The sequence below is a fragment of the Sapajus apella genome, unplaced genomic scaffold, assembly GCF_009761245.1.
Source record: "Sapajus apella isolate SASKATOON/1434 unplaced genomic scaffold, GSC_monkey_1.0 scaffold1, whole genome shotgun sequence".
NCBI lineage: Eukaryota > Metazoa > Chordata > Mammalia > Primates > Cebidae > Sapajus > Sapajus apella.
The window spans coordinates 69,995,616-70,020,908 of record NW_022436941.1 but is presented as its reverse complement, the minus strand read 5'-3'; the positions used below and the strand labels follow the sequence as shown (position 1 = coordinate 70,020,908).

Below are 25,293 nucleotides of genomic sequence, written 5' to 3'. Positions count from 1 at the left end.
TTCTAGCATCCTTTCTTTATGCTGGGCATTGTGTCTGTCTAACCCAAGTACTCAGAGTGCCATGCATGGTGAGTGCCTGGAGGGTGGTTTTGATTAGTATTGCCCCCATTATTGAACCCCTTGACCTGTTTCCCAGCTGAGGGATTTGCTGGACAGATATGCTCATCTTATTTTCTGAGACAGTCTGATGTCCACGGGTTAGATTAGTAATACTCAGCCAGAATCAGGGAGAAACATTCTAAAAATGTTCAAATTCTTTTCATGGATATTCTTGAGATTGGTTTGTGAAATTCTGTAGTATCTTACTGTTGAATCCATCACTCTGTTGGTGACATTTACGTGAATTCTGAGATATATCAGCTCAAGTCTTAGGAAATCTGGGAATATGCATTTTTAAAATTTTCCTGTTGAGGTTTTAGGAAATATTTACTATGTGACTAACCATTCCTAGCTAGAACCCTTCTCAGTCAGGGCAGAATCCCCCTCAGAGTGTGTTAGGAAATGTTTGGGCTCTGCATTTGTTTGCTCGGGCAGTTACAACAAGCTACCACAGACCGTGTGGCTTACAAAGCAGAAACTTACTTCTTGTGGTTCTGGAGGCTAGGGGTCCGAGATAAAGGTGTGGGCATATTTGGTTTCTCCTGAGGCTTCTGTCCTTGGCTGTGGGTGGTCGCCTGCTCACTGAGTCCTCACATCGTCTTTCCTCTGTCCCTCTGCATCCCTAGTGTGACTTTCGGTGTCCTCATTTCCCCTCCTAGAAGGATATCAGTTAGATTGGATTAGAGTCCACTCTCATGGCTGCATTTGAACTTAAATGCGGCCACTTTCTGAGGCACTAGGGGTTTGGGCTTAGAGTAGGATGGAGGATGGGGTAGGTAACCACTGAAGAGGCAGCCCAATTCAGCCCACAGCAAGGGCATTATTTTTTGTTGCCCCATTGTCTGGAGGTCTGCTACTGGCATCAGGGGCAGGCAGTCAGGCATGCTAAATGCTTGCAATATATTGGAAAGACCTCCACAGGAAAAATGGTTCTACCCCAAATGCTAGGAGCAACCCCTATAAGAAATACAGCTAACAAATACTTTGTGTCTTATATCATCATATTGCTTTTTTTTTTGTCATACTTGAGTCAGTTGCTCAGAAAATTGGCCCAACTGATGTATTCTATGAAATAAATGTCTGAAATGTTTCTTAAAATGTTTCCTAGATGCGGCCTCTGTGGACTTGGAAATGATAGATGTGCATGTTTTGGCAGACACTTTCAAACGCTATCTCCTGGACTTACCAAATCCTGTCATTCCGGCAGCCGTTTACAGTGAAATGATTTCTTTAGCTCAAGGTTTGTTTTTTCTCTTCTGAGAACCTCATTGAACACATGTGGAGATGTAGTTGTGCTTGTATATGTGTTGCATATATAGAGATAGTGGTTAGAAAATAGTAGTAGTAACCTGTCCCTCCCCCCGACACTACCGCCTCAAATTTCCTTCTCCACCCAAGCATCCAATAGAAGACCCAGATTCTCATTTGCTTAGGAAGCCCATCTGCATGTCAGAATCAGAAATGGCTCGTTGTCAACCTTTAAGCTATCGGTCTTAACAAAGTTTGCTACATCATGAAGGCCGTGGTTCCAAGTACTAGTGTCGGAATCAGGGAACTGGGACTAGGATCCAGTGATGGGGGACATTCTTGTCATCTTCCCTGAGTGGCTGTAACAGAATGTGTTCAGGGAAGAAGGCTCTCAGTTTTAGGAGCTGAGGCTTAGTTAAGTGCTCTGGGGACAGGAAACTGTGGTTCGTAATCTTCAAGGTTAAAACCTGTTATACTTATCTGATTCTCCTCTAAGTTAGCCAATCACAGTTGAAGTTGCTCAATACTGGGTAGGTTGCCGCCAGTACACCCTGAACAGCTTGTGGTTTTTTTATACACCGAGCTTCTTGCATTTCCATTTGACCTGAGATTTCTACTTTCTCATAATGCATTTTCTAATGAGAAGGACAGATGTACTGCATGCTTCTCTCAACAACTTTTTAAATGACTCCTGTAGCTTGAAGAAAGAACAGAACTTTTCTAGGTGTTTGTTCACTGATACCTAGAAATAGTCTCTTATTCATTTCTCTTTTTTTCTTTCTTTTTTTTTTTTTTAAACTTGTAGAAGTACAAAGCTCTGAAGAATATGTTCAGCTATTGAAGAAGCTTATTAGGTCACCTAGCATACCTCATCAGTATTGGCTTACGCTTCAGTATTTGTTAAAACATTTCTTCAAGCTCTCTCAAACCTCCAGCAAAAATCTATTGAATGCAAGAGTTCTCTCTGAAATTTTCAGCCCTATGCTTTTCAGATTCTCAGCAGCCAGGTAAGTGAAAGGAGACAAACATGTATTTTGGGGTGATGAGGGTAAATGGATTGGTCATTAAAGCGTATTCTAAATGTACTACTCCAGAGGTGCATGTGCAGATGCTATCATACACATTCACTTGAGTGTATATAAATGAAAATGAGTGTGCTTTTAGGGAAAATGTTTCTAGTAAAACTCTCTTTCTTGCAGCTCTGATAATATTGAAAACCTCATAAAAGTTATAGAAATTTTAATCTCAACTGAATGGAATGAACGACAGCCTGCACCAGGTAATGCTTTTTGAACATTTAACATTCTCTCATTGTTCATTTTTTGGAGCCTTAAAAAATGGTGGCCATAAACTTCCTCTGAAGTAACACCAACTTCTTATGGAATTACAGTTGGTAGTGATATGTTACCTTGTGATTTAAAGAAAAAATAACTGAGTGGTAGTGTATATATTAATTATTATCTGAGTTTCAACATTTGTGGATGTTAGATTATCTTGGTGTTGGGGGAGAGTTCCCTGTACCCTTCAACATTTATGCTTCAGGTTGTTGAAGAAATTTATGGAGTTTATTTTAGCTGTTGACATTTTTGTTTTTCTTTCTAATACTTATAAAGTAGGGGATTTATAATTACTATATAATTGAAAGTATTTTAGAATGTGTTTTTTGGAAGTGGGTATGCTGAGAAATGCCTGTCAAAATAAACACTTTCAATAATGTGAGCAGTATGAAACCAGAGTGTTCACTGCAGCAGGTTCGAGCAAGCCAGACACTTCTTTGAAAGCAGGCTGCTGTTCAATTAGCCATTTAACAAAGCAGGAAATGTAGACCATGTTAGCAATGCATTTAATTTAAACTGATGTATTTTTATTCTGCGGAAAGTCTAAACAACCTCATTTTGCTATATGCCAGTTAAAAGTTAGCTAATCGACGCTAGTCATGTAGAATAGTGATTAGAGTCCTACACATGAAGTTTCAGGACCAGTAGAAGGTGTTGCTTGTAGTCTTAATTTCTGCCTGGAATTTAAATGAAACTGCATGAATATATTCTTTATTATAGGTAATCCACACAGATTACCATATTTATCTTTGTATGAGCAGGCATGGGGACTCAGTTTCATCGTCGTGCAATGGACAATTCAGTTGTACTTTTTCTTAATTGGGTATTGCACAGCCAGGCTTGGTTACTTGCATCTGGATGGGGCAGACTGAGAGAGGTTAGGGCCTAGATTCTAAACCCACCTGCAGGGGGTGGGATAGAGAATGGGGTAGGTAACCACTGAAGACACAGGTATTGGGAAAGGCTTCTGTGGACAGGCCCAAAATATGGTACCAACGGTGAGAGAGGTATCAGGTATAGTAGATAAGGCAAGTATGGGATGTTCCAAATCACAGCAAGCAGAATGTTTAACAGGGGTCCCCAGAATTCTAGGTAGACTATGTTAAAGGAGACCGTCAACAGGTAGGGTCTAGGATTTCAGTCCAGGGGGTGGCCAAAAGGCTTCATCTCATGTGAGTACACAGGTCACTGTGAATGGATTTGGGAGCTCTGTGCTGGTGTTCAGAGGCTGCCTTTGGATTTAGTGGAAACGAATGGAGTGGGGTGTGGCACGTGGCAGTTGAGTTGGGGTTTATGTTAGAGACTGGGGGAGCTGGACCCTGCCTTCAGAGGAGGACTAGTGGGGGTAGTCCTGGTCTTTTCAGTGGCCACCTCTTTAGAGAGAGGAGACACATGGAAGCCAAAAGCCAGACAGGGTTTGACAGATACCCACAAATGTATTTATCACATGGAGTTTTGGAAAATTTCTACTACACAAGGTATAGTAGAATCAGTGGTAGAGTTTCATTAGCCTGACTGGTGTCAACTGGTTAAACGTCTTTGTTAGTTTCAGCCTAATTCCACCAAAGTAAAAATGGATATCTGCACTCTTTTCATAATGCCATCCAGAAAGCTGTTTGATATGTCAAAGGACCCTACATTTCTCTACTGAGCAATTGGTGCGCCAGTTTCTAAGGAGGATTAGTTCCATCAGCTCTGCAAAAGAATGACAAAGCCTTGAACATTTGCTAGATCATCCCAGTATTTATGTGGCCTCTTCAAAAAAATTAAATCCAAGTAGGTTTTAAACTCTAGTTTGAACCATTTTCCCAGGAACTTTGTATGATTTGTATAGGCCCTTTGGAATTAAATGGATGTTTTAGTATCTCTCATGCGTGCATACATTGTACTGCCCACCCCAGGAACAAAACGTCCCCCATCCAGAACATCTTTGTATTCAGGAATGGGTCCAGTGCAAATGACTGGTAGGGCAGCCTGGTTTGTAGAAATTATTCTTAGGCTTGGTTAAAAAAAAAATGCAGTAATATCCTACAGTCCTTCAGCATTGCCACAGCATGCGCTAGTACCAGACAGAGAACTTTGAAAGCACAGCACCTTCCATCTCCAGCGAATGGCCATCAGACAGTTACTTAATGCTAACTTGCTGTGAACACGAATGAGTACCTGAATGATATTTAAGGGAAAAAAAAGCAAGACTCCGTTATGGGGCAGATAGACAGCGTTTCTAATTATTACCAGGTAGAACTTGAAATGATAAAGCTCATGATTTTTAAGGCAAAGTATCAGTTTAAATAAGACCCATTAGCACATAGTATCTAATTAAATGCTAGGTGGGAGTACACATAACTCTAAGTACAAAAAGAACTTTAGAGTTGCATTTCGTGACTTTCTAGGGTAATGGAGTAGACAGAAAAGGCTTATGGAAGAAATAGGGCTTGAAATGAGTCTTGAAGAATAGGTACAGTTTGAATAGGGAAAGGAGAAATAGTATTTTGATGCATGGAGTTTAAAAACATTCAAAATAAATTGCAAAGTACAAAATAATGGCTTGGTATTTTACAAAAGCAGTAAATATTTTAAGTGGTAGTATCACAAAGAAGCATCATTTTAGAGTTGAAAGCATTATCCAACTTTACCAATTTGGATATGGGGAAACTGAGGCTTACAAATAGGGGTTCAGTCCATGCTCCCCGGGCAGTATGGGCCAAAACCAGGTCTGCTCAAGAGCCACCCACTAGACTTCAGCTCGTTCTGTCTGCCATGACCTGCTGCCTGGGTTTTCAGAACCTTTGTGAGCAATGAGACTGCTTTTAGTGTCCAATCAAAAACTTCTCTCAAGTTTCCAGCATGTAATAAACTAAAAATATGTGAAATTAGCCCCTGTGGTTCATATATAGTAAACAATGTCAAGACAGTGTTACAGTTTTCAGGATAAGGCTCCAAATCACTCCATGAGACATGCAGTGGAAAAAACAGTGGGTTTCTGACTCAGATGGATCTGGATGGGAATCTCAACTCTTTTGAGCAACTCCACTTTTCCAAATTGTTCTCCATACTGGAACGGGGATAATGCCTCTCTCCTGGGGTTGGTATGAGATTTAATGAACTGATAATTTCTACTCTAGCATTAGTTCTAGCTTTTGAGGTCTTAGGGGAGCTGGCCTCATTTGGCAGGTCTTACTTCTTCAGTTCACCCATTCCTTGTTAGTTGTGTGAATCCTGTCAGGCCATTTTCCCTACTGACACCATGTTTCCAGCCAGCAGAGCTAAGGCCTCTAGGTGCCTATAAGGGCTAAAAGCGACACTCTGGGAAGCTGCCACCCTGATGTGGGTACATTGCTTGAAGGGAGGAAGGTGCCTTTGTATGAAGCCCTTCCTCTCTATGTGGCTTGGTGACTGGAGCAGCCTAGATTTCAGCACCACTCCTTCATCTTGCCCAGATGCCTCTGCACAGTGCATAAAATATATGACCACATGTATCTGCCCCAAGCAGTGCCATCCACTTTATCTGCACTCAAGCAGGTCCTCCTCCTGTTTTATGTGCAGGTTGTCTACCTATTCAATATTTTTATGCCTTTAAGCCCCTTGTCATCTTATATTTAACTGTGTATAGTTTTTCCTATTAATCTACTTAATTACATTTCTAAAGGGCAGGGATAAAGGCTTTTTCTCCTTTTGAGCTCTTCCTAGCAGAGAACTAGGTACAGCATAATAATTATCTAAATAATTTATTTTTTGATGAACTTCCAAAGAGTAGTCACACATCAACACATCTAATGCATTCAGCAATCCTGTGAAATAAGGATTCTCCCCATTTATGGAGGGAAGCTAAGATTTGGAAAATGTAGGGCACAGAGTAAGCTCTCTGAACTTTCTTGATAGTTTGTTCTGTTTGTTACTAAAAAGTACCGCAAATGTTTAAAGCTAAACAAGTTTTCTTGAATCATTGTGTTGTCTTTACCCAATTAATACTTAGGTAGGTAAAACAGATTTCTGCAGAGCAACCAAGGTAAAGCCAAGTCTTTTTAACACAGGGTGCCTTTGAACGAAACCCATTATAGGTGTATTTACATATTTCAGATTTCATGGATATATTCAGAAATATTAATGTAGTATAATTGAAGTCTAATATTGCACCCTCAAGCCCAGAGTAATGACTCTTTCTCCCCCTTGCCCTTCTACACCTGTCAAAGTTAATTTTTAACCACTGGCACATTGCAAAACATTCATCCTGAAGAGCCTGATTCATAAATCTTGTTTTAAATGCTCTTGGCTTGGTTCTCAACCCAGACTAAAGACAAGCAGTAAGGTAGACGGAAATGATGTTCAAAGAGTTTTACTTTTCTCTCATTTAATTTTTATTGGGTTTAAAATGTGGTCCGACATTAGAGCGTTGTTTCAAAGGTGAGAAATAAAATTTTGAAAAATTATAGGTTTTTTTAAGATGTGTAGAACAGGCAGGCAGGCCACACTAGGGTTTTATCAAACAATCATTTTTATTTGTGCTCTGAAAGAGAGAAACAGGTATTTTGGTATGTATGTGTTGGAGGGGTATAGTTAGTTTTACTTTTGTTTTCACAGTGCAGACTTCTCTTTGTCTCAAGGGACAAGAATCTGAGGGAGAATTGCAGGGGAGGAGTTCTTTATTCCACTAAGCAATGGGTATGCCTTTTCAGAAACCTTGTAGAATGTGTCAGATTTTACGCACATATGTAAACCTGGGTTTATTTAGATACTTATAATGGACGTTTCCCTTAGTACATGAATTAAGACCAGTGGATATGAAGCAAATACGTTGAATTACCCTAACATGCCCTCTGTTCTAAGTTGTCTTAAGTTAAAAATCTGAAGGGAGGTATTCATTTTACCCTTAGATGAAGATTTTTAGTTCATGAATTTTTGTTGTCTATTCTTTTTTTTTTTTTTTTTTTTGAGACGGAGTTTCGCTCTCGTTACCCAGGCTGGAGTGCAATGGCACGATCTCGGCTCACTGCAACCTCCACCTCCTGGGTTCAGGCAATTCTCCTGCCTCAGCCTCCTGAGTAGCTGGGATTACAGGCACGTGCCACCATGCCCAGCTGATGGTTTGTATTTTTAGTAGAGACGGGGTTTCACCATGTTGACCAGGATGGCCTCGATCTCTTGACCTTGTGATCCACCTGCCTCGGCCTCCCAAATGCTGGGATTACAGGCGTGAGCCACTGCGCCCGGCCCGTCTATTCTTTTCTTCATGGTGTTTGTTCATAAGTGATGTCTCACAACAACAAGAAGTTTTCTAGGCTGAAAGCTATTTGTGGGACATTCGCCACTTGCTGATGATTTGCACATATGAAATATGGTATTCAGTTTGTAACTTTTGAACAGTTTAAGGATCGAAAGACATCTTCCTGACTACACCATATCTGCTGAGAAGTGAAATAATGGCCTCTATTTTCCTCTGAAATGAGTTTTACAAAACTTTGAGGAAAGGAAAAATGATACATATTCTTTTAAAGAATCCAGAATATCTAGTTAGTTTTCCAGTGTGTCTAGGTCTTTGAGGTCCCAGAGAAATGCTGACATTAAAATACAAGTTTTCCTGAAAGACTATCAGCTTTGTGAAAAAATTTCCAAGTTATTAAGACATCTGTACTTTTGATTTACTAATTATTTGTTAGCCATATAGATCAAGTGACAGTAATACAACTATGTGCATTAGCTCCTGTCAAATTCGGAAAAACGAAATATACAGAAAGTTTGTTTTCTCCCAAAGCAGGAATTACTGATTCAGTTCTACCAGCAGAGGGCTCCCTTTTTTAAGCTAATGAAGAGCATGTGTCTTGCAAAGCACTCTTCAAACATGAAAATTCAAGGGGAAAAAGATTCAGCTCACACTTTCGTAATAGGACCTCTCTGGTAGATAATTGTACATATTGTGAGAAATTTGTTAAAGGCAAAGTTTTTCCAATCTATTTCAAGACTGACTTTCTGTACGTTGAGAGAGTACTGCTTTCCAGTGGCTCATTTTCTTCTGAAACAGAAAATATACTGTTGGACTTAACAGAGCATTTTAATCTTAGAAGGTTTTGACATGAAACATCATGTGGATCCAGACAGGTATGCTTAGGAGACTGATGTTTCCAACGTTTCTAGCTTTAGAAAGGCTATTTTTAAAAGTAGGGCAAGATTATGCAGCTCAGGATGCAAGGGTATTCTCTGAACTAACCATATGTCCCTATGATCAGATGGCAGATTCACTTATAGACTGTTATTTCCATTGGGAAAGTTTTTCAATATATCAGTTGCACGAAAGGAAAGTTTGTAAAATCACTTTCATCATGGGTTTAGCAGCACTTGCCAGCTATTTCAGTTAACCCTGAAGGTGGTTTCTGCTGCTGGCCTGTGTGGACTCTATGGGACCGCTGGATCCCTCTCCCATGTGGAGTATGAGGCTATTATTGAAAAAAACCCATGTCTTCAAAGGCAACGAAATGCAGTTGTTTTGTTTTAATGTAAGCAAGCTAAAAATAGAAAACAAACCAGAGTTTTTTTGGGGGTGTGAAATTTTGTGCATGTGGCTTAAAAGATTAACTTCAGTTTTGTCCATTTTTAATTTCTCTAGCAAAGGGAAGTGAGGAGCAGGGACAGTGAGTAGAGAAGGGCTTTGAAACCATGTGAAGATTGGGTTCTAGTCTTAGGGCTATAATCTTGTGCAAACCACTTCACCTCTCTGGGTCAGATTTTTCCCCCTTTGTAGCATGAAGGAATTGATTGAAGTGATCTCCAAATTATTTTCTGGTGTAAAGTTTGGCGATTGGTGATTTCTACATTGTGTTACAATTCCCTGAATAACCTTAAAGCTATCTATGCTGATGCAACTGAAAATTCTCTTAGATAAAATTTTAATTAGTTCAATAGTAGTCAGTAATCACAAGTCTGGTCCATTGCCGCTTTCTCAAATAAAGGGTAAACATCCACTAGAAAGGTATGCCCTTCTCTGCCCTTAAATCCTTTACCGCATTAGCTGGCACATAAACCTAATGTAGACACACCTTTTAATAAGCAGGTCATATGGACATTTAAATGCGAGTTGCAATCGACTTCATAAAAATAGCCGCAGTTTTTCTTTCTGAATCGTCATATGATCGTGGCGTATAGTATGTATGTGGTGTGGAGTGTAATAGTCGTCCTGAGGATGCCCTCCTACTACTTACTATTGAACATTTTTGTCATCTGCTCCCTGCCCGAGTTGCTCACAAGGACTTTCCTGTTACACCTGCAGGGCGATCTGTGCTGGTGTGAGAGGAGATGCAGGAGGTGGACACACGAGCGAGGCACTGGGTTGTTCCGAGAGGCTCAGGCCTTTACAAGCGAGGCTTTGATTCTATTTTTTGCTGAACTGGCTCAGCCACTTCCTGTGTTTGGCTGTGCATAGTGCCTCGCTTCACTGTCGGCTGCTTGAGCCCCGCGAGCCAGCCAGCGCGCTCAGCAGCCAGTGAGACTATTTTAGGTCCCCTCACAATGGCCTTCTCATTTCCCAGGCGAAAATGAGCAAGTTGGGCTTGCATTGGCCACTTGTCAGCCGATGACAAGTTTGACTGGGGCTCCCCTCCCCCTCCCGAAATCCCTAGCTCAGCAAATATTTGAACCTGCCCAAGTTAATCATGAAGCTGCGATCTTTATCTAAGGGAGACCAGCGAGCGCCTGGGCTCTTTCCCTCCCCAGTACAGTAGCGAACTCCAGTTGGCTTCTCAATGAGGAGCCGGCAGTGAGCAGCGGGTGGCCGGCCGCGCTGCCGGGCGGGGCGTGGGGTGGAGGGACGAGCCCAGCAGCGGAGCTGGGCCACAGTGCGCGCCCGGAGGGTCCTAGCGGCACCCCCGCTCCTGCGCGCACTCGAGGGCACCGGGCAGGAGCACTGGCCGCAGGGAGCCGGCTGGGGGAGGTGCGGGGGGCTTGGTCCACTTGGTGGAAGAACAGCTTTGGGGATTTTTTTTTTCACTGTCGGATACAGGCATTTTAAAGGGAAACCGTTGAAATGCATAACCTGCAAAGTAAGTTGCTTTGAATTTGTGCACTTCTCTGTTCCTTCCCTGTGGTTTATCTGAGCGGTCCCTTTCTGCAGTTTGTCTTGGAGTGCGTGTGTGTGCGTGCGCCCCTGTAAGCGCTGCCTGGGGAGGACAGATGGGAGATTAGGGGAGACACTCCCCCTGTCCTCGAGTGGGCAGTGGGAGGGAAAGATAGGGTTTAGGTTGGAAGTACAAGAAGAAAGTACTAATTACAATGTGCTTGGTTGGAAGTTGGTGCCAGGCCAGGGCTTAGAGCGGCCATGGAAAATCACCTGTCTCCCTGCCTTCTCCCTGGGTTAGTTTGCCACAGGAGATCCAGCAGCCAGACTGGTTCGCAACAAGGGTTCCCAAATGCACGGACTGACCCTCTGGGCTGTTATACCAGCCACAGCTGCTCAGAGAACTTGACTCCTTGCTTTGGGGGAGGCTTGACATTTTTATTAAACTAAAAAAGAATTTTTTTTTTCTGAATCTTATCTGAGGGCATACCACCGCTTTTACCATTTTTATTTGAATTTGAATTCAAGTTTATCTAAACTTAGGCAAATAGAAAAGTTTAAGTGGGAGAGGGTAGGAGGGGACAATAATGGGAAAATGAATTAGACTAGACAGGGGATGTCAGAGAACACAATGCCCTGCCTTTGGTCTGCTTTTTAAATATACTTTATGATCTCAAATTTTACAGAAAGTCTAAATCTCAAAGGTTTCTATGTTTTTTTAAACGGTCACACAAATATGTGACATACACCGCGTACATAGATCACAGAGCCCATTATAGTTTTTTAAATGAGCCACATTTACGTGGGAGAAAAGGAGGTCTCCCCCCCGTCATAGTATTGTGAATGTATAGAGATTAGTTCACAGTGAGAATGTACAGTAGGCTTCTGTAAGGGTGACAGGATTTTATGCAGAATGACTTTGAAGAACCGAAATTGATCATTAGATTTATAAAGAAATTGATTTCCTTATATTAAGTAGTGCTAAGAAGCAATATTTGTCCCCAGAGCGAGGCATTTGAGATAGAGGGGAAAAAGCCAAAAAAAAAAAAAAAAGTGATTACATCATCCTCCCCTTCCAGCAGTATTAGGAGTGAAGATGGGTTCATCGGTGAAATATTTTGCATAGATAAATATGCCTGTACTCTGCATTCTGATCTATAGCCCCCTTCTTTTTGGAAGAAGCATTTTCTTTGCCCAGTTTTGTTAGGGAATCACATTAAAATTCTCATAATGTTGACAATTTATTATTTCTACTAATAGGCATCTGCACTCCTATGTCGAATTTTCATTGTTTATATAAAGTCTAGTTTTAACTTTGGAATGTTTGGTAGAGGAGGACATTGTATCTCTCCACATTTTCTTTTAACTGTCCTTTCTAATGTGGTACATTTGTGACAATGTTATTTAAATTCTGGGTTTTCAGTGAATTATGAAGGACTGAAATTAAATACCAGGAGTAGTCTGTTCTGCTTTTATTATATATGAGAGATATCTAAGGACTATAAAATACAGCTTAAGTATACCCTTTTGATACCTTTTAAGATTTTTTAAACCAAGGAATGACTGGGCTATATACCCAGATGCACTAGGAGGGGGAGAAAAAGCTCGGAGCTGCAGCATATCAGCTTTTGTCAACCTGCCAGCAGCAGAGCGTACCATGCTGCAAGGAGTAATAAACAAGGAATTAGAAAACTCGCTGCTGGAGAACAGTCAAATTAAACACCTTTTTGAAAGGATGAGCATGTATATATTGCAGTTCTGTTAAATGTAGCTTCTCAGGAAGGTTGGGATTATGTTAAGGCTGGTATAGAAGAGAACTGATGAAGCAGGAGTGGTCTGGTGACATTTTTCTGACTTGATTGGCTGGGGCGTGTGATGTAATAGGTTTCAGTGCAGCCCCTTATAGGTTTTAAAATGAATTCCAAGACACCATTACAAAGAAAGCCGGACTCTTTTCTTATAACTGAGCTCAGCCAAGGAAACTCTTGCACAAATGTACAATACTGTTTGGAATATGGAAGACCTGGATTTAGAATATGCCAAGACAGATATAAATTGTGGCACAGACTTGATGTTTTATATAGAAATGGATCCACCAGGTAATACTGCGGTATTATTGTAGAGAGCTAGTTAATTTCGTGGCTTTTTTAATTTTTTGAAAGCTACTGTAAAATATCCTTTTTAGATTTCTGTTTTTATTAATTTGTCTCATTGATAAAAATTAGTTTGTTCATGGCTTAAAAATTAAACAGATTGTTTGACTGCCTGTGGAAGCAAGCAGCTCAGGCTGTGTGTGGTAAATGCTTATTCTTACTTGAACGGATATGAATTGAACTCCAGTTTTTCACTGGTATCTTTTGTTAATCAAGATCCTTCCCTGGGTGAGTTATATTGTGGTATATTGTCCCTGTAATTAAAATGATGCCTCCTTTGTGCTGCTTTTCTCTGTTGCCAGTGGATGAGAACAGTGTGGCACTTTGCAGTGATAACACTTGGTACTTTAGAAAGCATGTAAAATGTAGCAGTGATTACAACTCAGTTCTCTAGATGTTGAGACGTTGCTTGCTCTCTCTTATATTAAGATATTATAATGAAAAAAGAAGTTGACTTTCCATTATTGAGTGTTGGTCTTTGTAAAATATTCTTGGTAGATACCTGAAATTATTTTTGCATAAGTTAAAATAGTAACAGTGCTTTAAAACTTATGACAGGATTTATCTAAAAATTCTAGATTTATTTTGTTTCCTAAGTTGTTTTATTCCAATGTTAGCTCTCCCCCCCGCCATTTAAGATATTCAGGAATATTGCAGTCTTTTATTTGTCACCAATTTGTATATATGAATACCGATTTGACATTGAGGAAGGGGGATATGATTTTTAATCAGACCTGACATATAGAGCATAATTCATCCAACAGAATATTAACACGAATACTAAAGAGATTTAGGGCACAGATGAGTTTCTGAAAGTGGCTTTTGGCAGAACAGTGCCTGAAATACTAAGATTAGAGAAACCCAATTCCTCCTCTTAAAACATACTGCTGTAGATGAGCCTTTTTATTACTGCAACACCATTTGTGGAGGACACAGACCAAATTTGTCTTTCATAATTAAATAAGAAGAGGAAATTAAAGCCAAGTCATGTTATTCCTGCTACTCATATGTTCATAGTTTCTTTGGATGGATTTGACCAGGCATGAAACTTTCATATGTCTAGAATCTAGAAGTACCAAATGTCATGACTCTGGATTTACTTTGAAATTTATTCACATGGCCAGCCCAATTTATTTGTTAGTTTCTAAGGCTCTCTCTCTCTTCTCCTTTTCAGTTTCATCTCTTTTTGAGCCGTGCTCTGAAAGATTTATTTTTTTTTTTAAGAAAAGTATCTTCCATGTTACATGGAATTGTGAATTAATGCTATATATTTCAATTACTCTAATTTTTCTATTTTTTTAAAGTGAAAGTATTCATCTAAAGAAATTTAGTTCTAACGTAGTTGGGATTGCAAACAACTTTTTCTTTTTCATCTGCAGCACTGCCTCCTAAACCACCAAAACCCACTACTGTAGCCAACAACGGTATGAATAACAATATGTCCTTACAAGATGCTGAATGGTACTGGGGAGATATCTCGAGGTAAGGCTACAGAAACCTCATTTTCACTAGATACAGAGAGTTTTAGATTAAGAGAAAGAAAAGCACCAGCTTGCTAAGTTCCATTTTTAGGATGTCATCCAACATAAGCATGAAGCATAGTTGGTTCTCTTCCAAAGACGACCAGAAAAAGTCACTGAGCACTGGAGGACTGTGGGTGCTGGATGCCACAGGAAATTAAATACCCAGGAAGTTTCATTATTGACAGAGATGTCAGTGAAGCACCAGGCTGAAGTGGCACTGCTTAAGAACAGAGTGTGAAGGCACTCTCTCTATTAAGCACAGCTCTGAGAATTCTTGTCTTAAACACAGTAAGAAAACAATGCCATTTTATGTTAGCTTTGAGAAGGGGAAATAAGGCTGGAGAAACCTTTTTGAGATCATGAGTTTCTCTGCTAATTTGTCAGATTGTAATGTTTGGTTGAAAAAAAAACTTAGTTCCACAGATACACCAATAGTGAAAGTGATATGAGACTGCAATTACTAACATTTCTATTTAAACAAATTATTAGTAAGCTCTTATTAGTAAGCCCTGAAAATGCAATTATTTAAGTCTATGTGGGCAAGAGGAATATGGGCACTCACTGTACTTTCCACTTGATTTTGCCATGAACCTAAAACTGCTCTAAAAAATAGTCTGTTTAAACCTATGGTCACTAAACCTCAGGGTGAGCATTGTCTTGCATTTTTATTTCAGGGAAGAAGTGAATGAAAAACTTCGAGATACAGCAGATGGGACCTTTTTGGTACGAGATGCGTCTACTAAAATGCATGGCGATTATACTCTTACACTAAGGTAAGCCAGGAAATATAGCTGAAATTAGGGTCTTTGGGCTGATATTAAAACATATTTCTTTATTAGAAAATGTTAATACATTTATTTTTATATTGTTTTTACAGGAAAGGGGGAAATAACAAATTAATCAAAATATTTCATCGAGATGGGAAATATGGCTTCTCTGACCCATTAACCTTCAATTCTGTGGTTGAACTAATAAACCACTACCGGAATGAATCTCTAGCTCAGTATAATCCCAAATTGGATGTGAAATTACTTTATCCAGTATCCAAATACCAACAGGTAATAAAAACTGAATTATCCAGTTATGATGTTTAGACAAGATACTTTCAGTGCTCAGAGAACATTTGAAATAGATGAATTACATGTAATCAAGTCTAAAAAACTTTATACTTGTGATCACATAATTGCAATTTTAAAGATGCTTCCATGTCAGGTATTTTGTTAAACAATTCTTAAATACCTTATCTATTGAATTTATTTTTTCCCTCTGATTTTTAATCTTTCTAGGATCAAGTTGTCAAAGAAGATAATATTGAAGCTGTAGGGAAAAAATTACATGAATATAACACTCAGTTTCAAGAAAAAAGTCGGGAATATGATAGGTTATATGAAGAATATACCCGCACATCCCAGGTGAGTTTTCTGTGAAAATCAGATTAAAAGTTTAGAACTTTTAGTTTTTAAAAGACTAACATGGAAAAAAGAATTTAAAAGATTGAGAGTTTTTATGAATGCAGTGGGGCAAGATCATTTATTTATGAATCATTGTTGATTATTTTAGCATAATATGCCGAACCTTTTAACCAAAAATTATAAGTATCAGAATAATTAAGTTCACATGATAACCGAAGCAGTCACTGAGTTTCAAGTTGATTTAGTTACTGATAGAAGGATCCTGTTTAGATTGGAAGCTAGTAATAACTGGAAGTTTCACAGACTTCTCTAATCCCTGAAATGGAGATTTAGCGATGAACATATATCCTGCCACGAAAAGGAGGGGCTGCATTTACTGCCATATTTTTCTAGACCATTACTCTTTGCTGATCATTCATGTATCTGGAAATGCCAGAGGGAGTAGAGGACAACAGGGATGCTATAAACTACGATAGCTTTTTACAATAGCTTTTAAGAAGACAAAAACTGGAGGAAATTGCCAAGTAATCATTTTTCATAGATTGAGAAAATTCTCCAGAGGAAATATTTGTTTCTGGGATACTATTTTAATGGGTTTTATGAATTCAAGTCCCATCCTGCTAATAATACAGATCAAATGTCCTCGTAGTGTCTTGCAGTAGGAAATTGTTCTATGAATGGTGTGACATTATCTTTTTAAAATTATGTTGCAGGAAATCCAAATGAAAAGGACAGCTATTGAAGCATTTAATGAAACCATAAAAATATTTGAAGAGCAGTGCCAGACCCAAGAGCGGTACAGCAAAGAATACATAGAAAAGTTTAAACGTGAAGGGAATGAGAAAGAAATACAAAGGTTAGTGAACCATAAGTGTTTCCCTTGTTCTTGAGCTAGAGATAACCAAAATCCTCTAAAACCATTTAAAGATGATCTTGCTTTCTGTGCTTTGAATGATTTAAAAATGACAGGAAGAGAAGCCATGCTTCACCTAAGGAAAACTGCTGGAAAATCATAGTGAAAGTTTTTATCAACTTTGGGGACCGTGTGTGATGTACCCAGGTAATAACAAATGCATTTCTCTTGCCTGCAGGATTATGCATAATTACGATAAGTTGAAGTCTCGAATCAGTGAAATTATTGACAGTAGAAGAAGATTGGAAGAAGACTTGAAGAAGCAGGCAGCTGAGTATCGAGAAATTGACAAACGTATGAACAGCATTAAACCAGACCTTATCCAGCTGAGAAAGACGAGAGACCAATACTTGATGTAAGTGCTTGAAATGGAACCCTACACATGAACAATTGGTGATTGCTACAGTTCAGGATGAGTTCATGCGTTTTCTTTTTAAAACTGTTTTTCAGGTGGTTAACTCAAAAAGGCGTTCGGCAAAAGAAGTTGAACGAGTGGCTGGGCAATGAAAACACTGAAGAGTAAGTAGTTACTAAAGATGGTGATAGAAGATTTTTCTCATTTTAGGAAAATGCATGACTTGCTTTGTTTTTAGAACAAGTGAGGAATTTTACTGAGTTTGGAATATCTTGTAGGAGAAAATGTATGAACTCAGTGCCATTATCCAGAATTTTAAAAAAAAAGAAAGCTTAACTAAGGAGGACTAGGATTTATTTTTACTCATAATACTGTGAAACAACTCTGTGTCTGTAATGATGTCCATGATCATCTGAAAAATCCCAAGATATTTTTGGAACAATCAGAGACAAAATAATTATGCTTAATATGTTTTAAAGCTTAAGTATATACAGTGTTTGAATTATTCAAAAACTGGCAATCTTCCTAGTCAATTTCCTGATCTAAACTGGATCAACAAGATTGTTTTAATACCTTCCACTCTGCCCAGGTACCTGAGTGTGGTTGCTTGAAAACAGAAATAGTACAAGATTGCTAACTCTTTGTCCTGGGAGGTTGCGCTGGAGGCTGAATACCAGGAGAGGAAAATTCAGGGCAGGCATGTGATGGCCAGTCTGACTGGCTTTGTAGGGGACGGGCAGGAGCCAGGAGGAAAGTGAGGGAGGTATGCCTAGGGAAGGCAGCAAGGCGGACTGATGGCTCCTGCTCTTCATTTAGAAACTTTCTCTCCTGTTTGCCTAGCCAATATTCGTTGGTGGAAGATGATGAAGATTTGCCCCATCATGATGAGAAGACGTGGAATGTCGGAAGCAGCAACAGAAACAAAGCTGAAAACTTGTTGCGAGGGAAGCGAGACGGCACTTTTCTTGTCCGGGAGAGCAGTAAACAGGGCTGCTACGCCTGCTCTGTAGTGTATGTATCTCCAGCAAACTTTTCTTTACAACATCTCATGAAGAGATGTTTCATGCGCTCATTGGGTTTTGGAGGCAAAGATTGGAAATAGTTTTAGCCTTGAATACGCTTACAGTACATAATGTAGAAGAGCAAACAAAGCAAACATGTCATTTTAAAGTTTAGCCAGAAGTAGATGTTAATACAGTCTAATAGAAACCTGTTTAGTTGGAAGACTAGGGTTCGGATTCCAATTCAGTGCTAGTTGATCATGAGAAGTCGCTAAGTCTTTTTCTCCTCTTTAAAATGGAAGTGGCAATGCCTGCCTTTTTGGCCTCTCAGGGCTACAGTAGTTAGAATCTGAGGTAATTTACACTGAGAACATAACCTACAGGAAAAATACTCCTCAGGAACAGGTCAAAAAGAAAAGATTCTGATCATTATCCTTGAGCTATGTACACAAACATTGGATCACTGACATCACCATTTCAGAGAAATAAATGTCCTCTCATAGGGAATGGTTCTAAAAGTATGTTATACTCCATGATCACCTTTCATTGAATGAGAGAAATATTCCTACAGCAAAGAAGGCTACTTTGGTCCTGACTTTGTGTAAGGGCACATGCAGAGATGGAGAGTTGTGCAGCCAGAAAGAGGGAATCCTATGAATAATCATTAGGGGAGTAACAGTGATGCTGCTCGTCATGGGGCAGTGCTGATGGCTGCCCTCATGATGGCTGGAAGCTACCATTTGTTGCACGCTTACTGCATGCCAGACAGTCTCTCAAGCATATTACAGGCATGGTCTCATTTCTCAAAGTAACTGTCTTACATTTTACTATTGTCTTCCCTTTAAACCATTTAAAAAATGAAAATACAGTAGGTCAGTGAAGCTGGGTTACCTACCCAAGCACCCAGCCAAATGTCTACAGTGTGACAGGGCCAGGAGTCTACAGTAACCTAGGACCCTTTCCCCAAGTTGAGGCTGGCCTGCATAGAGTCGTACTGCACAGTGATGCTTTTTATTAAAAACGCCCTGTAGAGTTGTGAATTGTCTTGGACAAGCTCAACAGACAGTTTTTCCTTCTCTCCTCTCTAGGGTGGATGGTGAAGTAAAGCATTGTGTCATAAACAAAACAGCGACTGGCTATGGCTTTGCCGAGCCCTATAACTTGTACAGCTCTCTGAAAGAACTGGTGCTACATTACCAACACACCTCCCTCGTCCAGCACAACGACTCCCTCAACGTCACACTAGCCTACCCAGTATATGCACAGCAGAGGCGATGAAGCGCGTACTCTCTGATCCTTCTCCTGAAGTTCAGCCACCCTGAGGCCTCTGGAAAGCAAAGGGCTCCTCTCCAGTCTGATCTGTGAATTGAGCTGCAGAAACGAAGCCATCTGTCTGCGGATGGGACTAGAGCTTTCTTTCACAAAAAAAGAAGTAGGGGAAGACATGCAGCCTAGGGCTGTGTGGTGACCATACGTTTCTAAGCTGGAGTGCTTATCCTTTCTTTTTCTTTCTTTTTTTCTTTGGTTTAATTTAAAGCCACAACCACATACAACACAAAGAGAAAAAGAAATGCAAAAATCTCTGCCTGCAGGGACAAAGAGGCCTTTAACCATGGTGCTTGTTAATGCTTTCTGAAGCTTTACCAGCTGAAAGTTGGGACACGGGAGACCAGAGGAGAGAGAGGCAGAAGAACCCTGGCCTGAGAAAGTTCGGTCCAGCCTGGTTTAGCCTGGATGTTGCTGTGCACGGTGGAGCCAGACACGTCGCACTGTGGATTATTTCATTTTCTAACAAATGAACGATATGTAGCAGAAAGGCACTTCCACTCACAAGGGACACTTTGGGAGAATGTCAGTTCACGTATGTTCAGAAGAAATTGTGTCATAGAAAGTGCCAGAAAGTGTTTAAACTTGTCAAAAAAACAAAAACCCAGTAACAGAAAAATGGAGTTTGGAAAAGACTTAAAATGACATTCAGTATATAAAATATGTACATAATATTGGATGACTCACTATCAAATAGATGGATTTGTATCAATACCAAATAGCTTCTGTTTTGTTTTGCTGAAGGCTAAATTCACAGTGCTATGCAATTCTTAATTTTCATTAAGTTTTTATTTCAGTTTTAAATGTACCTTCAGAATAAGCTTCCCCACCCGTTTTTGTTGCTTGAAAATATTGTTGTCCCGGATTTTTGTTAATATTCATTTTTATTATCCTTTTTTTAAAAAGAAATGTACAGGATGCCAGTAAAAAAAAAAAAAAATGGCTTCAGAATTAAAACTATGAACTATTTTACAGTTTTTCTTGTACAGAGTCCTTGGCTGTTAGCCCAAGGTTAAAAAGTTCCTAACAGATTTTTTTGGACTGTTTTGTTGGGCAGTGCCTGATAAGCTTCAAAGCTGCTTTATTCAATAAAAAAAGAAATGAAAAAGATATATGAATATGACAAAGTATTGCTGAGTCCAACAATGCTGATTTAAGACTCAAAATACGGTACCTGGCAAAGTTTATTTCATAAAGAATTGTGAACTTCTTGAATCTAGGGAAGGGGATGTAGTGAAGGGATGTATCGGGTGGGGTGGTGGGAGGGGAGGCAAGGTTGTATGCACTTTCTCATGATTTAGAGAGGTGAATAACTGCAAAGTGAAGTTGCTTCTTCTTCAGTCTTTTCTCACTTTGATTTGCTAGTTGTTATCAATTAATTAATGACAATTACAAACCTACTGTAACTCTAACACAGTGTGGCTGGTCAGGTATTTCAGTTCTTATGAAGGAAGTGCCGAGTTTGTTTAGAACACTGGTTTAAAGGGATAATCTCTGTCACATTAGACTCTCCATACAACCAGCAGATACTCATCTTAGGAAAAGCATGATCTGAAATAATACTTTTAGTGGGATGTTGGTTACTTTCCTAGCTTTCCATTCGGTTTAGAACATAAGCAAATAGACACAATCGTACTGTCACTGCTCTGGGCTGTGGAGCTTGCTAACATCATGGCCATTGCAGGAACCCAAAGCAGTCCTCATTCATCCAAATCACTGTTTGTGCGTGCTTCACCATGGGGGAAAAGGAAGCGTTAGCCTAATCTTTCCAGTTTAGGGCAAGAGAGAGAGGTCTCTCTCCCTGATTTAGATAGGTAAAAGCTGGTTTGTTCAGTGGGAACTGTACATGTGTTGGAATAAAGACTAACTAGCGACCGTAATCATGCTCACTACCCTAGTAGGTTAAATGAAATCCTGCAATTTCAAATTTCCCCTTCTCCATATTAGATGTACCCACAGCTATGTTTCTGTTCAAGTACTAGGGTGAGGGTTTTCTGTTACTTTGTTTTTTAATGTTGTTCCTTTTGAAAGGATCAGTCTTGCAGCTGAGTGAATCATCTGTAGAATGTATTATTTTTCCTCTTTACATGAAGCTACTCATACTTAAGCAAAAGTCAGTCTTACAGCAAGACAGTCCTCAAACTTGACTTTACTGATCTGACCATCTCCCTCTCATCGCAGGACAACTGACGATTTCCCTGGTTTTAGTCTGTGTCTCTGCTCTAAAATTATTGTGGTGATATCCTTCCATATCACACAGAAGTCTAACAGTTACTCAGTGGATAGTTTTTAAACTAGGTTTGTGGGTATTTTTTTTTTTTTTTTTTTGGTAGCAAATGTATGCTATTACATACAAATAAGTTTTCTAAAATAATAAGATCTGGGATTTAATATTTTTATTAAAAGCTACAGTTTTGTGAATGTTTTTGCTTCAACATTCTTTGCAAGATGACATGGTATTTAGGCAGTTGCCTTAGTTTTGCATCCCACAAACGTAAGTGCAATAGATCTTTCATTGAACAGCAAAGTAGGATCCATCATTCCATGCGACTGAGTTAACACCAGACCTAGTCTGCCTAATGCCTTGGTTGCAGTGTAGCTTGCCCACAGCATTTGTCTTTTTAGCTATTTGGCCAGCCGGGCACTCTGGGTTTTATCAGACAGCCCTCCTAACAACACCATCTGAACGGCCGAGTATGAATAGACACAGCAGAGGCACTCCTGATACGTGATTTTATCCATGCGTCAGTTTTTCCACCCAGTGTAGCATCCTAAAGATAAAGCCAGAAGCTAAGCTGCAGTGAGGCTGTGATAGGGCATAGAAGTGGGAGCATTGGAACCTCACGTTACACACACAAGAGATCATAACCACGTGAAAAGGCAAAAAGCATGTGTTTGCAACATCTGACAACTTCACGGCCTTTGATATATGTATATATGTATATGTGCATGGACTGTGTTTCCAGTACACCTTTCAGCCAAAACAGATCCACAGTAGTTGAGTTCAAGTACATAACAAGCAAATGTCTAGTACAATTCTTATATATGTGTATGGGCTTTTTTCCCTTTGAAGTTGCTTTGTTTTGTCTTACAAAGATGAAAATTGTTTGCAAGTGAAGTGAGAAGTTTGTATTTCTTTGGCTTTTTTGTGTTTTTAAAAGCTACTCCTTTTAGGGAGCTGGTCTGGGTGACTTGCTTAGCTTGGAAATCCTTGTTCTTAGTGTGTTGAGTCAAAATGTGTTTATGTGAGCTGTCACTGTGGGGAACCAATTGCTTTGTCATATAACTGGTTATGAACTGGTAACATGTTTGGGAAGTCCTACTGATGTTCCTCTGAAAGAAAAATTCTGCTGGTTTTAACAACTGTGCTTTTGCTATGCATGGTATCCAGGTTAGTTGAAAAGCAGACCCTGAGATCTGTTTTCAGTTTAGAGTCATTTTAGAAAGGGGCAGTTTAAAGCACAACATCTCACATGGGACAAAGTTCCAAAATGCTAAATTCTTATTTTTTAAAAATCTAGTTCTATAAAATATTGGTATTATGGGCGGGGAGGAAATGGAATTGAGTCAATTAGAATGACTATCCAACTTAACATGAAACTTGTCACCATGAGATAGCATTAGCTGCCCAGGATGCTGCTATATATATATATATATATTTAAAAAAAAAAGCAAAACAAAAAAAACTCATTTATACCTGTGTATTTTTTAAAGCTACAATCTGGTCAATGTTTTTACAAATCTGTTTATATGACATTGTTAAAATAAAGTTGGTCTTTTGACGAGAGGGAGGATGTCACGGTCAGTTGTAATTTTGCCTTCACAAGGCAACTGGGGTGGGGGTGGGGGTAGTGTGCCTCCTTGACATTTCGTTCAAGTTATAGATTCAATGGAGCTACGTCTTGTTTTCAGTTGCTTTAATGCATTGTATTAGATCTTCAAACAGAATAAAGGTTGTTTTGAAACTTAACTTTTGGGTTGAAATTTCACCTATCACCTAAGAAATCTTTCTGAAACAGTTCTCTGTCTTTTGGCTTATAGATGTTGCTGCTATTTCTGTTGTCTCCTATCCACCCTCTTTGATTGCTATTACAGTATCTCATTTTTTGTAAAGTGAAAAGGACATTGGTCACATGTAAGTAACATTGACCTATTGTTCATAATTTCACCATCTTAAATGAGGAAATACCTCTGGGTGATGTCCTTTCAAGGCATGTTCTTGCTATAGGAAAACTAGAATGCCCATCACCCCTCAATTCTTCTCCCCTCCTCCACATTCATCCCCAAACCTTGAGAATCATCGAATTGTGTCTCTGTTGTGTGGTCTGCATATTTTGAACACTCAGAACAGGGACGGTAAGTAGAGGAATGACATGGGGCTGTAGACAGGGAGCTAAGCTACACCCCCAAATGCAGCTGGTACTCTGTATCACCTAGTCAAGATAGACAAGTCTTACTGTGGATAACTTCCCCATTTGTTTTTATTGCTTAGTGGACTTAAGGCAATACCACTTGGCATGTATATGATGCTCACTTTACATGTAGGCACAGTGAGGGCCTAGGCCTGAAGACACGGTCTGGTAACAGGGGAGAGGGACATCAAATAATTACTGTCAGGCCAATAATCACTAATATTTCTTAGTATGGCGGTAGCTCCAAGACTGATTTTCTGCTTTCCCCCTGCTCTGTTTGGTACCACAGAGAACTATATTCCCTGGATCTTTTGCCCTTGGCTTAGGTGTCTCACCCTAGGCTCTTGCTCCTGTCAGACAGACCCTCATTTTCAAATCTGTGCAAACCCCCTCTGTTCTAGCTCTCAGGAGAAGGCTCTGGAAACATTGCTTCCTCCCATTTTTACTCTAGCCCAAGAAGTGGTTGCAACTTTATGCTGTTGCTAAATCTCTGGTTTCCCTCACCCCCATTTGGTCTCTGAACCCTTCCCTTCCCCAAGTAATTCATTCTTATCATTCAATTATTCCTGTAAAAGTTAGGGTAATGTTTCTCCACCACCACCCCGCTGCCCCCCCACCGCCCCAACTGGTCTCTGACATATCAAGGAATTATTGTCTATTAAACTCTTTGTATGTCTTATTCCTTCCACAATTATGCGGGTAAGATAATGATATTCCCATTATTTAGATGAGAAAACAAGCATAGATGTGAAAAGGCTTGCTGAAGATCACGCAGCATATGACAGCAGAGTTGAATGCATAGGCTTCTCACTCAAGCCAGAGCTCTTTGCCCCCGTGCTGTCATGTAATAGCCTTTCAATGGAAAATGCACAAGAGAATGCAAAGAAAAGTTCACCGGTAACTTTTTGCAGGGGAGGTAACCATGTGGTTTTCAATTAGTAGACAATGCACAGGTGGCCAATGATGAATGGCAGGAAATAGCCTGGGCTTGCTTTAAACCAGTGGTTCCCAAAGTGTGGTTCTCAGGCTAACAGCATTCATATTAGCATCACCTGGAAACCTGTTAGAAGTACAAATTCACAGGCCCTACCCCTGACCTACTAACTCTGAGACTGGAGCCCAGCAATCTGTTTCAACAAGCGCTCCAAGTGATTTTAATGTATACTAAAGTTTGAAGATCACAACTTTAGATCACTTGCTTACTGAAACAATACTTCTAGTATTTTAACTAAAAACCATTACCATTAATGCGTGGAGTAATATGTGACTTTATAATTTATGTTCACTTAGACCACAGAAAAAATAAAATAGATTGATTTGCCGTTTAGGAGACCCAGCCTGGTCTTTTTATCTGTCTTTAAACAGCTGTGGGAACTGGGCCAATTCAAGGCACCTTCCAGGCCTCCAACTCCTTATCTGCCAGATAAAGGTCTGGGCCTCTGGGACTCCTTCTAGAGCATGTGCTGTGAT

The 25,293-nt window shown here is 39.7% G+C and overlaps 1 protein-coding gene across 6 annotated transcripts in view; it reads left to right on the top strand.

The window, feature by feature from the left end:
- PIK3R1 (phosphoinositide-3-kinase regulatory subunit 1) overlaps positions 1-23,381 on the top strand; it is an 85,368-nt gene extending 61,987 nt beyond the window's left edge. For 4 of the 6 annotated variants that reach the window (XM_032279316.1, XM_032279326.1, XM_032279330.1 and 1 more), the window contains 12 exons: positions 1,208-1,339; positions 2,153-2,354; positions 2,547-2,626; positions 14,261-14,363; positions 15,079-15,177; positions 15,282-15,462; positions 15,691-15,816; positions 16,530-16,672; positions 16,908-17,084; positions 17,180-17,248; positions 17,925-18,095; positions 19,174-23,381. In XM_032279316.1, coding sequence (XP_032135207.1) covers positions 1,208-1,339; positions 2,153-2,354; positions 2,547-2,626; positions 14,261-14,363; positions 15,079-15,177; positions 15,282-15,462; positions 15,691-15,816; positions 16,530-16,672; positions 16,908-17,084; positions 17,180-17,248; positions 17,925-18,095; positions 19,174-19,363 — 1,673 coding nt within the window. In that variant the 3' untranslated portion in view covers positions 19,364-23,381. Of the gene's footprint in view, positions 1-1,207; positions 1,340-2,152; positions 2,355-2,546; positions 2,627-7,927; positions 10,715-10,762; positions 12,828-14,260; positions 14,364-15,078; positions 15,178-15,281; positions 15,463-15,690; positions 15,817-16,529; positions 16,673-16,907; positions 17,085-17,179; positions 17,249-17,924; positions 18,096-19,173 lie in introns of those variants that run through there. The other 2 variants (XM_032279352.1, XM_032279348.1) reach the window with 2 other exon arrangements.
- Positions 23,382-25,293: the final 1,912 nt, after the last annotated feature.